Source organism: Humulus lupulus, chromosome 6, assembly GCF_963169125.1.
Source record: "Humulus lupulus chromosome 6, drHumLupu1.1, whole genome shotgun sequence".
Lineage (NCBI taxonomy): Eukaryota > Viridiplantae > Streptophyta > Magnoliopsida > Rosales > Cannabaceae > Humulus > Humulus lupulus.
In genome coordinates this window covers 195,470,323-195,481,893 of record NC_084798.1, presented here as the reverse complement: position 1 = coordinate 195,481,893, position 11,571 = coordinate 195,470,323, and the positions used below count along the sequence as shown (strand labels likewise).

The window sequence follows — 11,571 nt, the reverse complement described above, 5'->3', positions numbered from 1 at the left end:
TTAACTGTGATGAAAAATAGAACCTAGGTTAAATGAATTTCATGCTTAATGAATTTGTTGCCTAGATTAACTTATTTCCACAGAGTGTAATGTTTTTTCTTGGTTAAATAGATTGCATGCTTAATAAGTTTATTGCTTGGTAAAAATGGTTAATTAAGAGCCCTTGACTTTAATTAATTATAATAGGAAAATTATGACAATTGACTGCTTAAGTGTTATCTGCGGGTTTAATAGTTTAATTGAGAATAGGGAATATTATTTTTCATAGTTGATAGATTGATTGCCGAAGGTGGAGAATAATTCTTAACTATTTCTTTAAAAATTGTATTGTCCTTAGCTCTTTAATCATTATTCTATTTTATACTATTAGTTTTTAAAACAAAATCTCTTGTTTAATTTTTATTTTTCTTATTTTGAATAATAATCTTAAGGGATTTTTTCATAAATATGGCTTTTTAGTCCTTAATATGCAAAAATATGGTAATTAAATTTTTCTTAGTTTGTATGGACAAATTTAATTAAAAAAAATCAGATTATGGGAAAAAAAATATGGCATAATAATTATTTTTTACAAAAATATGGCATACTAATGATTTTTTTACAAAAATATGGGAAAAAAATCCCATAGAAGTGAATACAAATTTTAAAAAACCATAAAATAATACTTGTAAAAAAAAAGCCATATTTTTTAAAACTTTATTAAAAAACTCATATAAAATATAATTTTCACTAATCTTAATCGTGGTCCTCGTGGGTTCACTTCTATTTACCGTTATATTGAAGTAGCTGATATAATTAATAAATAATAAATAATTAAATTGAGTACGACACACATCAAATATACAATAAAATTATTTCTTAAAATTTATAAAATAATTTAATGTCTAAGTGACATGCTAAATATTTTGGAAATGCACTAAAAAATACAAAATTTATTTCTTAATATTTAATAATAAAATTTATGTTGATTTGTAATTGAAATAGTTTTAACCATTCATTACAATTTTGGTAAAAAAATGGAAACAAACATTTTATTTTTATACATAAATTATCCACACCAATAAGAGACCTCAATCTTTTTTGTAGCAAACGACAAGTCGTTTAAAGTGAACCTAATGTCTATATATGTACATCTCTATGCTATAAATGTGTAACTCATATGGAACATCTAATATCTTTGTCTTTTTTCCCTTGTGAGAAAATGTAACAATAATTTAGAATAGTATAGTAGAAATGGGTACCATAAATTATAATAAATTAATAAATAAATGTCACATATGGAATTAGTACATTGATACCCCATTTCGAAGAGTGAATTTTGTCGAATGTGACCTTTGGATTATTACACCACTTTCTTCTTCTCCTTCTTCTTCTTCCACTTCCATACTAGAAAGAATATTTACACCCATACCCACTACTGGTGATTATTCATTTCAACCCCTCCCAACCCATTACTCCATTTTCTGGATCTCACTCTCTCACTTTTTCTTTTGATTTCTCACTATAATACACTCGCTCCTTCACTCCATATTGAGAGTGAGAGAGATGTCGAGGCGATCTGGGACTTGCTTGAGGTGTTGTCTAGTGGTTTTTGCAGTGGTTTCGGCTCTTGCTGTGTGTGGTCCGGCTTTGTATTGGAGGTTCAAGAAGGGTATGAGCGTTGGGGATGAAAAAACCTCTTGTGCTCCTTGCGTTTGTGACTGCCCTCCTCCATTGTCGCTTCTCAAGATTGCTCCTGGTATGCTGTTTTGTTTTGTTTTGTTCAGCTTTTTCTTCAATTTTTTTGTCAGGATTGCTTTAGATCGCATTGGTTTTTGTACTTTTATGTGTTTTGGAACGAGAATGAATGGTGCTCATTTCATCGATTTGAGGTTTTGATCAGTTGGATTTCAGAGTTTTTTCTTGATGTACGGATGTATGTTTAAAAGAAAACAAAAACCCACTTGGGGTTTCGCTGAATCCTTCTATTTTACCTTGTTTAGAGCTTAATAAAGTAAAATTAAGGATGCCCTTTTCCTAATTGAGACATCTTATCTTTCTCTGGGTATTTGTTGATTCTGATTTTTTTGATAAATGAAACCCAATTCGGATTATTAACATAAATTCAAGATGAATTTAGTTCATGTATGAGGAATTCCACTTTGGATTTTAGGGTCCCTTGTTTGCAAAGTTTTCTTACTTTTTTGTGTGCACGGATAACAAAATGTTTATGCTTTGATATGAAAATACCTTTTAACTTGTATTTAAATCTTGTTTGCTTTTCCTAAGTCTATGAATCCTTGAGGTTTGTGAAACTGTTTATGGATATGAGTTTATAATTATCCCTCGTTTAGTCATAGATTCGTTAATTGGATTTTACTCCTTGAAGATTCCACTGGCAGACATGCATATATACTTTCACTGGATCTTACAACTTCAAGATTTATCTTCTTTTCACTGGATCTTACAACTTCAAGATTTATCTTCTTTTCAAGCTATCTCAGAAATTTTCTATGTTCATCATGTTCTTTTACTGCACAAGAAATTCCTGGTTAGCAGTAGTAAAAAAAAATATGTTTTTTGTATTTTAAATTATGTGCTACAACGTTTGGATTAGTTAACTTTTTCATTGAATATTTCTGTGATTGGTAAATTAAAGTGATTTTTAGTTAGCAGTGCATCCATTTTATATTAAGACATTTCTTTCTTATTAATCTACTGACTAGTGTCATCTTCGGTTGTTTTCATTGTTTTGCAGGTTTAGCTAATCTCTCAATCTCAGGTAGAGTATTTGTTAGGATTCCTTGTGAATTTGAAAAACTAATTAAATAATTCTTAGAGCCTAGAGGAAAACTCCTTAGCTTTCAACTGTTACTCGAATTTCATACTCATTATGCTTGTGCAGATTGTGGAAGTAATGACCCGGAACTAAAGCAGGAGATGGAAAAGCAATTTGTGGACCTTCTGACGGAGGAGTTGAAGCTGCAAGAGGCTGTTGCCGAGGAACACAACCGTCACATGAATGTCACATTTGCTGAAGCGAAAAGGATAGCTTCTCAGTACCAAAAGGAAGCAGAAAAATGCAATGCTGCGACAGAAACCTGCGAGGGGGCCAGAGAGCGTTCCGAAGCATTGCTCATCAAGGAGAGAAAGGTAACTTCCACATGGGAACGGCGTGCACGCCAATTGGGTTGGGAAGGGGAATAAGTTTTCTTCAAGTTTGACTACAAATTTTTCAGTTCAATATTTATACATGCAGACAACCAAGCCAATTGCTTGGATTCTTACCTTGCTAAGCTAAGCCACAATTTCCTTCTATCTTTTTCTCTCTCTTGTCCCACAAATTTAGTTGAATTGTTCACAGATAGCATGTATGATCGGATTTTTACTCTGTAAAAGGAATGCTATGGATCTATATTTATTATAATGATATGATGTGATTATGTTTTGGTGCACCTCTACTACTCATTACAAGTACTTCATCTGTGTGATTATCTTTCTAGTTTAGTAAACTCACTTTTTGATGAAGATAACAGCCATAGATACTGGTTTCTGTTCTCTGCAGTGTTTTCTAAATAGTTACTCCTGTGTACATTTCTTCACACTAGTAATTAGATAGATAGATACTTGAAATGGAGCCAGTTGCTAATACCTTGTACTTGATAAGAATGTGCTGTACAATCTAATCAATTGGTCATTTGTTGGTGGGGTCTGCAAAGTATCAAGAGAATCATTCAAAAATGTGGGTTTTAGGCTCTCTTTCCCATTATTTTATTTCATTTTCTTTGGCCTGTGATTTGTCGGTTGCTTATAAGAAATTTGTCTCTTGTATTCAGGATTCTGCTTGAGTGCAGCTTTGAACAAAAAAAATAAAAAGATAAATTCCACTAAAAAAATAAAATAATTAACAAAATAAGCTGTTTTTCCCACTATTAAAAGATAGGTTTTCTTAACTTGATTTAATATATACCTTTCCTCTCCATCTGGTTTTTCCATCACTAAACAACATGAAACTCTCTTTCTCTCTCCTTTTTTATTTAGTTTTATCTTTTATATAAGTTTGTAGGAAAATTGAGGCTATTATGTATGTTTGACACATTAAGGCTCCATTATCCTAGTTTCTTTAAGCTCTTGTTTATTATTTTCTAGATTAAAATCATTTTTATTATTCTAAATTTATTCATAAAAGAATTTTTTTTTAATTAACATCCAAATACTTTGAAAATAACTTTTCATTAAAAAATATATTGAAACACAAAAAATAAGTCGCATTTTATTTATCTTATGATTTTATTTATAAGCTAAACCAAAAACTTAGCCAAATAAGACTTAAAACTACAAATAACACTAATGTAGCTTAAACATATAATTTAAATTTGAGAAATTTTACACAAATGTTGTAATTTACAAATGAATTATAATCTTTAGTTAAATATAAATGGTTTATACATTTTTGGACATTGTGTTTTGTTCAATTATCTATTTGGATCCTGTGTTTTGACAAATGACTTTTTGGACCCTGTGTTTTATAAAATTGTTCAAATAGAACTGTAAATTCAATTTTGATCAAAATTTTCAAAGCTAAAATTACAAATAATTCATTAAACTAACAATTTAAAACAAAAACAAAATAATTTTTCCTAATAATTATGTTGTTGTATTTAATTTTTTTCTTTATCAAAATTAAGTTTATGAGTTTATTTGAACTATTTTACAAAACACAAGGTCCAAAAAAGAATTTATCAAAATACATGGTCTAAACAAGTAATGAGAGAAAATACGGAGTCCAAAAAAATATAAACCCTTAAATAAATTATTGAAATGATTTGGAAAAATTAATTCCTACTGTACAAACACCCTTTAGCTATACTATATTTTTGACCATAGAGTTTCAATTTCATCTCACAAGGTAATAAATTTTGTACCACTCGAAAACCTTCCAATTAATATTAAGCTATTGAAAATACTACCAATAAATTATAAATTTATACATCAAATTTAAAATTCAGAGTATCTATTTGACTTATTAAAACATCATATAACCCTATCATCATCATCTCATGAAATCAAGATCTTTTCAAAAGAGCCTTATTGAAACCTAGTGTGAACATCAGCTTCAAAGATTCAATTTTTTCATCAATTTTCCTTAATTCCAACAACGCTGAAATTGTCTTAGGCCCCTTGTTACATCACTCATTGCAAGCGTGGACCTCCACTTACTTGAGTTTTTCCTACTCCAAAACAAGGGTCCAAAACCACAAAAAGAACAAAGAAGAAATTTTGTTTAACGCGTTCTCCAAAACTCAAGAACAAAATTGATAAAGTATATATATATATATATATATATATATGGCCCCGATTCCAAACCGCACATATTGTTAGGGGAATGACTTCCGCTTCTTCAATCTATTATATCCCAATTGTTTTATTGAAAAAGTGTTGGGTTAAGTACACTTATGTGTACTATTTTGACAGTAGCTTAATAGGGTAAAGACCTACTTTTTATTTTAATATACAATTTTTACTCATGACAACCGGTTTTGGTTACCGGTTGGATTTTTGTATAATAAAAAAGTTAGTTAAATAGGGATATAAATGTCTTTCTATACCATGTATATCTTTCCATATAAAAATAGCTATCTGCACATTATTTACAAATGTTAGCACAGTGATTAAATAAAAGGTACACAACTTTTAGTATAGGATGCACATTTATATTTTAATATTTTTTTGTTGCTAGAACTCATGGCCTTTAACATTTATATTAATTTTTTTGGCTTGAAAGATGATTATCTACTATTTATTTATCTTTTTTAATTTTTGGAAATACATGGTTAAATTATTTTCTTAATAATGAGATTTTGATTGTAAACTTGTTATTTTAAGTTTTAAAATTCTAGATATTTAAAATTTAATGTTCCAAATCATATAGGAATTGGGGTTATTTTTAAAAAAAATAAAATTTAGTTTATATTGTATGCAATATATTTATATTAAATTTGACAATGTATCATATTAAATAATTGAGTAAGCAACACAACATTCAACATGTTAGTGAATATAATTTTTCCATATAAAAATAGCTATTTGCACATTATTTACAAATGTTAGCACAGTGATTAAATAAAAGGTACACAACTTTTACTATAGGATACACATTTATATTTTAATATTTTTTTGGTGCTAGAACTCATGGCCTTTAACATTTATATTAATTTTTTTGGCTTGAAAGATGATTATCTACTATTTATTTATATTTTTTAATTTTTGGAAATACATGGTTAAATTATTTTCTTAATAATGAGATTTTGATTGTAAACTTGTTATTTTAAGTTTTAAAATTCTAGATATTTAAAATTCAATGTTCCAAATCATATAAGAATTGGGGTTATTTTTAAAAAAAAATAAAATTTAGTTTATATTGTATGCAATATATTTATATTAAATTTGACAATGTACCATATTAAATAATTGAGTAAGTAACACAACATTCAACATGTTAGGGAATATAATTTTTCTTAGTTATATTTATTGCAATTCAATATAAAATGTTATTACATTGAATTACCTTATTTTTCTTGTAGTTAAATAATCAGCATCCACGCAACTCATTATTGGTGACCGAGGGAATTGTTGGGGTGATTACCCAACATCTGGACTCGTTTCGATTCACCGAGACAGGGGTTTGGTCTAGAGTGCCGAGCTGGACTCAATCGGATTGTCTCACGCATTAGTGTGACTAACATCGTGTCGGTGCTCTTTCGGGTGCATCGGCATCCATGCAACTCATTACGGGTGACCGAGGGACTCGTTGGGGTGATTACCCAACATCTGGAGTCATTTCGATTCACCGAGACAGGGGTTCGGTCTGGAGTGCCGAGCTGGACTCAATCGGATTGTCTCACGCATTAGTGTGACTAACATTGTCTCGGCGCTCTTTCGGGTGCACTGGCATCCACGCAACTCATTACAGGTGACTGAGGGAATCGTTGGGGTGATTACCCAACATCTGGACTTGTTTCGATTCACCGAGACAGGGGTTTGGTTAGGAGTTCCGAGCTGGACTCAATCGAATTGTCTCATGCATTAGTGTGACTAACATTGTCTCGGCGCTCTTTCGGGTGCACTGGCATCCACGCAACTCATTACAGGTGACCGAGGGACTCGTTGGGGGTGATTACCCAACATCTGGACTCGTTTCGATTCACCGAGTCAGGGGTTTGGTTAGAAGTGCCGAGCTGGACTCGCTCGGATTGTCTCACGCATTAGTGTGACTAACATCGTCTCGGTGCTCTTTCGGATGCACCGACTGCAACACAACTCATTACGGGTGACCGAGGGACTCGTTGGGGTGATTACCCAACATCTGGACTCATTTCGATTCACCGAGTCAGGGGTTCGGTTAGGAGTGCTGAGCTGGACTCGCTCAGATTGTCTCACGCATTAGTGTGACTAACATCGTCTTGGTGCTCTTTCGGATGCACCGGCTGGAACGCAGCTCATTACCGGTGACTGAGGGACTCGTTGGGGTGATTACCCAACATCTGGACTCGTTTCGATTCATCGAGTCAGGGGTTCGGTTAGGAGTGCCGAGCTGGACTCAATCGGATTGTCTCACGCATTAGTGTGACTAACATCGTGTCGGCGCTCTTTCGGGTGCACCGGCTTCCACGCAACTCATTACGGGTGACCGAGGGAATCGTTGGGGTGATTACCCAACATCTGGACTCGTTTCGATTCACCGAGTCAGGGGTTCGGTTAGGAGTGTCGAGCTGGACTTGCTCGGATTGTCTCACGCATTAGTGTGACTAACATCGTCTCGGTGCTCTTTCGGATGCACCGGCTAGAACGCAGCTCATTACGGGTGACCGAGGGACTCGTTGTTGGGGTGATTACCCAACATCTGGACTCGTTTTGATTCACCGAGTCAGGGGTTCAGTTAGGAGCGTCAAGCTGGACTCGCCCGGATTGCCTCACGCATTAGTGTGACTAACATCGTCTCGGTGCTCTTTCAGATGCACCAGTTGGAACGCAGCTCATTACGAGTGACCGAGGGACTCGTTGGGGTGATTACCCAACATCTGGACTCGTTTCGATTCACCGAGATAGGGGTTCAGGAGTAGTATAAATGTATTTCCATATAAAAGTAGTATGTTGAAATTGTTAGTATACATACAATGTAATAGCCAACTGCACATTATTTACAAAATTTAGCACAAAGATTTAATAAAAGTTACACAGTTATTGCTCTAGGATTCACATTTATATTTTATTTTATTTTTTGCTAGAACTCATGGCCTTCAACTTATATATTAATTATTTTGACTTGAAAGATGACTAACAACTATTTATTTAGCTATTTATAATTTTTGAAATACATGGTTAAATTATTTTCTTAATAATGAGATTTTGATTGTAAGCTTGTTATTTAAAATTTAAAATTCTAGTTATCTAAAATACAAGCTTGTCACACATTAGTGTGGACTATGTTATCCATACATTTAAGTCTTAATTTTTGCAAACTACATCGTGAGTATATGGGTTATATTTTAAAAATTGTTTTTAATAACATTTTGCAAGCTTTTCACGAGCAAGCCCAATTCGATTCATATTTTTGTTGTTCCACATAATTATAGATTAAGATGAAGAAAATGAGAGAAGAAGTAATGAAGCGAGATCTGAGTTACTATCAAGCCATATGGTCAATGAGTCTTGGTTAAGACTTTGATGCTTAGAACCCCAAAGGTTCCTAAAGCCTTGATTAAAAGTAATTGAACCAAATTTTAAATTTGGGTTGTACCCAGGAGAAGGTGGGCGCAGAGCTTGGCTTGAGGAATAATGGAAATGGTAAACGTCTCTCTCTCTCCAGCAATACCAATGTGTGAATTGAAGCCATACCCCTACTCCCTAGTCTATAACTGTCAAATTAGTGACAGTTGCACAGTCTTTTGCGCAAGCCACTCCCCAGCCATAGATTGCATAAATGGTCACGATGAAAAGTATATAAAAGCACCATAACCATTGGATCAATTAAATTTGTATTAGACGGCAGAGATTGTAAAAACGGAACATGTTTCGTTGCCGTACAAGGCGGGAGGGAATCATGGCCCTATATATATATTAGATACAAGAAACGTGCATATTTGCACGTATGCTTAGTTTTATTTATAGAATTTATTAATTATTTTTAGTAAATTTATATTAATGTTATATAAATTTTGAAATAAATATCATATTTTAATTAAATAATTTATTTATTTTGTTTAAGTTTATGTTTGTTCTAATTTATGAATTTGGGAGTGACAACAAAAGATTATATATTATATGTTTAATGTAATATTAAATATTATACGCGGATTTTAAATTTAAGTTTCCTTCAAGTTTAAAAAAAAAAAACAATTTGGTGCTAATTTACAGTAGATTATATTATATGTTTAATATGATATTATTCTAATGAGTGAGTTTAAATTTAATTAAATATTTATTTAAGTTATAAAACATATGATTTTATTATTTTTAAATAATTATCATTGTAAAACATCTCAAAAATATCATATTTTAATTTGTTTAATTATTTATTATTTAAAAATAATTATCATTGTAAAATATCTGAAAAATATCTTATTTTTAATTTGTTTAATTATTAATTATTTTTAAATAATTATCATTACAAAATATCTCAAAAATATTCTATTTTAATTTTTTAATTATTATTTTATTTTATTTAAGTTTAAGTATTTAGAAACTATTGTTAAATATAAGAATATTCTGTTAAATATAAGAATATTTTGTTAAAGTTAACCTTAAAAAATAAAAAAACTGTTAAAACCAAGAATTTCTTTTATCTACACACTTATTATATAGATAGATATATTAGGTAAAAGCAACGTGCGTTTGTTTAGTTTCAAAGTTGTAAACATTGTCTATAATTTTAATAAAAATCAGTTCACTTTTTAAAATATATATATATATATATATAATAGAATGAATTAAAGTCATAGTGTAGACAGTAGTATACATGCATAAATTATTTTTAGTTTCTAATGTTTCTCACAATGTTCTTTATTGATGAATTTGATGAAGAAAAAGAGCTTCATTCACTTGATAAAAACACAAACTATCATACAAATTTATTAGATAAAAAAATGATATGTATGTCTTTATTATTTTTAAATGAATATGATTAATTATTTAAATTATCATAAAATATCTTAAAAATATCATATTTTAATTAGTATATTTATTTATTTATTTTTGTTTAAGTTTATGTTTGTTCTAGTTTTTTAATTTGACAGTGACAACAAAAGATTATATATTATATGTTTAATATGATATTAAGTTTAAGTTGAATGAAATTTTATTAAGTTATAAAATATATGGTTTTATTATTTTTAAATAATTATCATTGTAAAATATCTTATATTATGTTAAATATAAGAATATTCTATTAAAGTTAACAAAGAAAAATTAAAAAATCGTTAAAATCAATAATTTACGTTATCTACACACTTTTTATATAGAAGAGATATGACAATTCTTCTATAGGAGCTTCACTTTAAGCCCTACCGGTGGGGCTCTCAGTGTTTCTAAACCCGTGAACAGTTTTCGGCGCGATTTTTTTTATGACTGTGTATATTGTAGCTATTTAGAGCATCCTGCAAATTTTCAGAAAATTCCGAATAATTTACAGTACCGAAAACTAGGTTCAAACATGTTGTTTTCCACGCGCATAAAAAAAAATTAGTCACTCGTGCAACAACATGTTTGAACTTAGTTTTCGGTACTGTAAACTATTCGGAATTTTCAGAAAATTTGCAAGATGCTTTAAATAGCTACAATATACACGGTCATAAAAAAAATCGCACCGAAAACTGTTCACAGTTCGAGAACACTGAGAGCCCCACTGGTAGGGCTTAAAGTGAAGCCCTTATAGGAGAATTCCCCTATATATATTTTGGGAATTTGAGTTTTTATACTTAATGAGGTGTCTTAAATAAAAAAAAAAATACTAGGTCTTCTAATCATTTAAAAAAAATGTCAAATCTTTTGACAATACCCAAAATACCAATCCCATAATTTTTCTCATCCACTTCCTATTCTCTCTTCTCTCTCTCTCCCTCAACCTATTCCTCTCAACTTTCTCTATAGAAAAAAGAATCCATGAGTAAGGTAAAATATAAGAGAATTCAATATAATGACAAATATTACTTACTTAGGACACTAAAATACTGCATTTCGAACAGATCTGGACATGATTTTTAGATTTTTTTTGCGCTTTTTTTTTTTAGATCTGAAACTTTGAAATCTGCAGAAAATCGACGTGGTTCGATGGTGCTTGATGCCAGCTCGATGGGGCCTTTAAAATCAAGATTTTCATGAAAAAATTGATGGTGGTTCGATGCGATTCTTGCAAGATACATAATTTTTCACTCGGGTGTCCATTTTGGGTGATTTTTTTTTTTGGTATTTTTTCAAGATCTACAAGTTTGAGATGTGTATATACACATTTGGGAATGTAAATCTTGAAAAAAAAATGCAAAATGCAAAACATACCTTATGTTCAAGATATGTTTTGGTATGTTTTCAAGTTCT

At 30.8% G+C, this 11,571-nt stretch overlaps 1 protein-coding gene across 1 annotated transcript; it reads left to right on the top strand.

Annotated features, from left to right (window-relative positions):
- The first annotated feature begins 1,288 nt into the window (after positions 1-1,288).
- On the top strand, positions 1,289-3,434 carry LOC133782903 (uncharacterized). The gene is made up of 3 exons (XM_062222350.1): positions 1,289-1,738; positions 2,738-2,761; positions 2,885-3,434. Exons 1-3 carry the CDS (start codon positions 1,546-1,548, stop codon positions 3,184-3,186), a joined length of 519 nt encoding a protein of 172 aa, XP_062078334.1. The 5' UTR covers positions 1,289-1,545; the 3' UTR covers positions 3,187-3,434.
- The last annotated feature ends 8,137 nt before the right edge of the window (positions 3,435-11,571 follow it).